This window comes from Ursus maritimus, unplaced genomic scaffold, assembly GCF_017311325.1.
Source record: "Ursus maritimus isolate PB19 unplaced genomic scaffold, ASM1731132v1 scaffold_2, whole genome shotgun sequence".
In the NCBI taxonomy this organism is placed as follows: Eukaryota; Metazoa; Chordata; class Mammalia; order Carnivora; family Ursidae; genus Ursus; species Ursus maritimus.
The window spans coordinates 20083764-20089872 of record NW_024424452.1 but is presented as its reverse complement, the minus strand read 5'-3'; the positions used below and the strand labels follow the sequence as shown (position 1 = coordinate 20089872).

Sequence of the window (6109 nt, the reverse complement as noted above, 5' to 3'; positions counted from 1 at the left end):
TTCTTTCTTTCTTTCTTTCTTTCTTTCTTTCTTTCTTTCTTTCTTTCTTTTATTTGACAGAGAGAGATCACAAGTAGGCAGAGTGGCAGGGAGAGGGAGAAGCAGGCTCCCCACTGAGCAGAGAGCCTTATGTGGGACTCGATCCCAGGACCCAGGGATCATAACCTGAGCCGGAGGCAGACACTTAACCAATTGAGCCACCCAGGTGCCCCTGCCTTTTATTTTTTTGTTGTCTGATTGCTGAGGCTAGGACTTCTAGAACTATGTTGAACAGCAGTGATGAGAGTTGACATCCCTGCCATGTTTCTGACCTTAGGGGAAAAGCTCTGTTTTTCCCCACTGAGAATGATATTCACTGTGGGCTTTTCATGTATGGCTTTTATGATATCGAGGTATGTTCCCTCTATCCCTACGCTGTGAAGAGTTTTAATCAAGAAAGGATGCCATATTCTGTCAAATCATCTGTTGAGAGGATCTTATGGTTCTTGTCCTTTCCTTTATTTATGTAGTGTATCCACATTGATTGATTTGCAGATGTTGAACCACCCTTATATCCCAGGAATAAATTCCGCTTGGTCGTGGTGTATAATCCTTTTAATGTACTGTTGGATCCTATTGGCTAGTATTTTGGTGAGAATTTTTGCATCCATGTTCATCAGGGATATTGGTCTGTAATTCTCCTTTTTGGTGGGGTCTTTGTCTGGTTTTGGGATCAGGGTAATGTTGACCTCATAGAAAGAGTTTGGAAGTTTTCCTTCTATTTCTAGTTTTTGAAACAGCTTTAGAAGAATAGGTATTAATTCTTTAAATGTTTGGTAGAATTCCCTGGGAAGCCATCTGGTCTTGGGCTCTTGTTTTTTGGGAGATTTTTGGTTACTGCTTCAATTTCCTTGCTGGCTATGGGTCTATTCAGATTTTCTATTTCTTCCTGTTTCAGTTTTGGTAGTGTACACATCTCTAGGAATGCATCCATTTCTTCTGCATTGCCTAATTTGTTGGCATATAGTTGCTCATAATATGTTCTTATAATTGTATTTCTTTGGTGTTGGTTGTCATCTCTCATCTTTCATTCATAATTTTATTTATTTGGGTCCTTTCTCTTTTCTTTTTGATAAGTCTGGCCAGGGAGCTATCAATCTTATTAATTCTTTTAAAGAACCAGCTCCTAATTTTGTTGATCTGTTCTATTGTTCTTTTGGTTTCTATTTCATTGATTTCTGCTCTGATCTTTATTATAGGCTTTATTTGCTGTTCTTTCTCCAGCTCCTTTAGGTATAAGGTTAGGTTGTGTATTTGAGACCTTTCTTGTTTCTTGAGAAAAGCTTGTATTGCTATATACTTCCCTCTCTTTGCTGCATCCTAGAGATTTTGAACAGTTGTATTTTCATTTTCATTTGTTTCCATGAATTGTTTTAATTCTTCTTTAATTTTCTGGATGACCCATTTATTCTTTAGTAGGATGCTCTTTAGCTTCCTTGTATTTGAGTTCTTTCCAAATTTCCTCTTGTGATTGAGTTCCAGTTTCAAAGCATTGTGGTCCAAAAATATGCAGGGAATGATCCCAATCTTTTGGTACCAGTTGAGACCTGATTTGTGACCCAGTATGTGATCTATTCTGGAGAATGTTCATGTGTACTCGAGGAGAATGTTCCATGTGGAGAAGAATGTGAATTCTGTTGCTTTAGGATGGAATGCTCTGAATATATCTGTGAAGTCCATCTGGTTCAGTGTGTCATTCAAAACCTGGTTTCCTTGTTGATCTTCTGCTTAGATCTGTCCATTGCCGTGAGTGGGGTGTTAAAGTCCCCTACGATTATAGTATTATTATCAATGTGTTTCTTTAAATTTGTTATTAATTGGTTTATATAATTGGCTGCTCCCATGTTAGGGGCATAAATATTTACAATTGTTAGATCTTCTTGTTGGGTAGACCCTTTAATTATGATATAGTGTCCTTCCTCATGTATTATTACGGTCTTTGGTTTGGAATCTAATTGGTCTGATATAGAGATTGCTATCCCAGCTTTCTTTTGATGTCTGTTAGCATGATAAATGGTTTTCCACCCCCCTCACTTTCAGTCTGGAGGTGTTTTTGGGTCTAAAATGAGTCTCTTGCAGACAGTATATCAATGGGTCTTGCTTTTTTATCCAAACTGATACCCTGTGTCTTTTGATTGGGGCATTTAGCCCATTTTTATTCAGAATAGCTATTGAAAGATATGAATTTAGTGCCATTTTATTACCTGTAAAGTCACTATTTCTGTATAACGTCTCTGTTCCTTTCTGGTCTGTGTTACTTTTGGGCTCTCTCTTCGCTTAAAGGATCCCTTTAAATATTTCTTTCAGGGCTGGTTTAGTGATCACAAATTCTTTAAGTTTCTGTTTGTCCTGGAAGCTGTTTACCTCTTCTTCTATTTTGAATGACATCCTTGCTGGATAAAGTATTCTTGGTTGTATATTTTTCTCATTTAGCATGCTGAATGTATCATGCCAGTCCTTTCTGGCCTGCCAGGTCTCTGTGGATAGGTCTTCTGCCAGTCTAAAGTTTTTACCCTTGTAGGTTATGGACTGCTTGTCCTGAGCTGCTTTCAGGATTTTCTCTTTGTCTGAGATTTACAAGTTTCACTATTATATGTTGAGGTGTTGACCTATTTTTATTGATTTTTGAGGGGGGGGTTCTTTGCCTCCTGGACTTGGATGCCTGTTTCCTTCCCCAGATTAGGGAAGTTCTCTGCTATAATTTGCTCCAGTATACCTTTTCCGCCACCGCTTCCTCTTCTTCTGAGATCCCAATTATCCTAATATTGTTTTGCTTTATGGTATCACTTATCTCTCTAATTCTCTGCTCATGATCCAGTAGTTGTTTATCTCTCTTTTTCTCATCTTCTTTATTCTTCATCATTTTGTCTTCTATATCACTAATTCTCTCTTCTGCCTCATTTATCCTAGCATTTAGACCCTCCATTTTTTATTGCATCTCATTAATAGCCTTTTTGATTTTGACTTGACTAAATTTTAGTTCTTTTATTTCTCCAGAAAGGGATTCTCTAGTGTCTTCTATGATTTTTTCAAGCCCAGCTAGTATCTTTATAATCATTATTCTGAACTTTAGTTCTGACATCTTACTTATATCCATACTGATTATATCCTTGGCAGTCAGTACTGCCTCTTGTTCTCTTTTTTGAGATGAGTTTTTCTGTCTTGTCATTCTATCCAGAGAAGAATAGTTGAAAAAGAGAACAAAATACTAAAGTGGCAACAACAACCCCAGAGAATTATACACTATACAGATTAGAAGAGACCTGAAACTGAAAAAAAATTAATTAATTAGAAAGGAGAGTGAGAGAATGTAATCAGACAGGTGAACAGAAGAGAGCAATACATATATCCTGAGTGTACTTTCGTCTGTTTGTTACAGAAACTACATCCCAAAATTGTAAAGAAAAACACACACACACACACACACAAATAAAATTAAATAAAATGAAAGGATAGAATGGAACTGTAAAGATGAAAATTTAAAAAGACTTTAACAAAAAAAGAAAGAAGAAGGAAAGGAGAGAGAATATTATCAGATAGGTGAAGGGAGGAGATCATTACACTAGATTCTGGGTGTATTTTGGTCTGTTTGTTAGAAGAAACTGCATCCCAAAATTGTAAAGAAAGATAAACCTACATATATATAGGAAAATAAAGTTAAATACAATGAAAGGATAGAATGTAAGTGTAAAAATGAAAATTATAAATAATTTTTAAAAGAGTTGATAAAATTGGTGAAAAAGGAAAGAGAAAAAATTTAAGATTAAAGAATCATGGGGAAAAAAAGCATCAATTCTATATATTAATTTCCCCTAATGCTAGAGTTTTGCAGTTCTGTATGATCCGTAAGCTTGGTTTTAGGTGGTGTTCCTGGCTGATGTTCTGGGGGTGGGACCTGTTGCGTTGATTCTCAGGTGTCTTTGCCCCAGGCGGAATTGCACCGCTCTTACCAGGGGCCAGGCTAAGTAATCTGCTCTGGTTTGCTCCATGTGGCTTTTGTTCCCTGAAAGCTTTCTGCGCAGCTTTAGAGGATGAGAATGAAAACGTCAGCCTCCCAATCTCTGGCCCTGGAGCCCAAAGCTCAGGGCCCCACTCCTCAGTGCACCCTCAGAAAAGCAGTCAATCACTCCTGTCTCTCTGGTCTCCGACCACACTCCATGTTCATCTAGCCTGTGGCCAAGCATTTCTATCTCAGGCACATGACCCAGTTTCAAGTCTCCAAACCCTGCAGACTCCTTCGGTGCAGCCCTGCGCCGCTCCTCCCAGGGGAGGAAGGGGGGTCTTGTGGCGGTGCTGCCGCTTGCTGGGCCCCTGGTCCGAGAGCAGTCACCTGACCGTGCCTCGGTTAGTGGTTAATGGCAGCCCCAAGCTGAGAGCCCACTCCTGGGCTTGCTGATTGCAGCCTGCTTCCCCACTCCGATGCCTGGGAGCTCTGCCACACTCAGGCACTCCTGGTCTTCCTGGGACCCCGGGATCCTGAGACCACACTGTCCCACCTAGGATTCTGCCCCAGCTCGCCACCTGGGCACCTTTCAGGCAGGGATGTCCCTCACTGGAGCAGATTTCTAAAAGTTCTGATTTTGCGCTCCACTGCTTTATCGCTTTCTGGTGCTGGCTGATGGAGGCTCCCTCCCCGCGAGGTCTATCTTCCCATATACCCCCTCGGATTCACTTCTCTGCTCCTTCTACCTTGCAGAAAGTGGTTGGTTTTCTATTTGTAGAGTTGCAGCTATTTTCTTAGATCTTCGGCTGAGTTTGCAGGTGTTCGGAATGATTTGATAGCTATCTAACCGAATTCCTAGGACCAGACCAAACTCAGGTCTCCTGCTCCTCCGCCATCTTGGACTGTCGGGTGGGGGGTGGGGAGGGAGAATTTGTAGCCATGTTTACACACCACCACACGCCTTTAGCACTGTTTCACAAGCCAGACAAATCCTTGCTCATTGGTCACCTTTTTACAGTCTAAAACTTTGGGTCATGATGGTATTCTACATCTGTTACTACACTGGTCGGTGATGTGCTTGTTCGGTGCAGCTTGTTTTCCTGGGATGTGAAAACAGGGTTTTCCTGCCCTGTCAGTACTGCCACATATGTGCCATTAGAGAGTCCCAATATTTTTTTTTATGTATACTTGACTATTTATTTATTTATTTATTTATTTATTTATTATTTGAGAGAGAGAGAGAGCGTGTGTGTGCACGGGGAAGAGCATAGGGGGAAGTAGGAAGAGCCCAGTGCGGGGCTTGATCTCACCACCCCGAGATCATGACCTGAACCAGGCTCTTACTCGACTGAGCCACCCAGGTGTCCCTAGAGAGTCCCAGTTTGATGAATACATATGTATGTGCCTTTTTTTCTTCTCTTAAGATTGCCAACACTCCTGATAACTGAATGTGTGCTGGTTTACATGTCTCCGGAGCAGTCTGCCAACCTTCTCAAGTGGGCGGCCAGCAGTTTTGAGACTGCCATGTTCATAAACTACGAACAGGTAAATGGGAGCATGAGACATTTGCATTCTGCATATATTCCCGTGGAGGCTTAACACTCTCCGAACAACCTCAGTATATATTCCCACTTATTCTTTTCCTTTTGCCTCTGGCTACTCACATACCTCCTTTTTCGCTGATTCTAGCAATCCCCAGTATCCCTGATTTCTTGATTTCCTACGAACTTATAGCCAGAGTTTTTGGAATGTCTTTTTGGCCTTTATAAAAGTCTTTTGAGTTCTTCTTTTATCATTGTATTTACTGTAGAGTCATGGACCTTGGTGGAGGGAATTTTGGCTGTCCTATGGGTATAGGGGTAGCAAACTCAGATTACCTCAGAGGCAGGCCTGTGATGCAAATGGATGAAGTTGGCCGGCGTAAGGCAGGCGGGAGTGGTGGGGACTATGGTGAACCAGAGTGTCCAGGTCCCATCTCATGGGCGGGTCCCCTGCTCAGTGCCAGCCAGTTTTACCACATGGGTGTATGAGCCTAGAGTTGAGAACTCCCGATTTTTTAGGAGAAGTTAGAATGCAGGATTTTAAGATAAAATTTCCTGATCTCTGGTGGCACGCAGCAGGCGGTGA

General features: G+C 41.2%; 1 protein-coding gene across 2 annotated transcripts in view; it reads left to right on the top strand.

Annotated features, from left to right (window-relative positions):
- The window catches only part of LCMT1 (leucine carboxyl methyltransferase 1), an 85352-nt gene that overhangs the window by 69373 nt on the left and 9870 nt on the right, over positions 1–6109 (top strand). For both annotated transcript variants that reach the window (XM_040635197.1, XM_040635196.1), the window contains exon 7: positions 5407–5527. In XM_040635197.1, coding sequence (XP_040491131.1) covers positions 5407–5527 — 121 coding nt within the window. The remainder of the gene's footprint in view (positions 1–5406; positions 5528–6109) is intronic.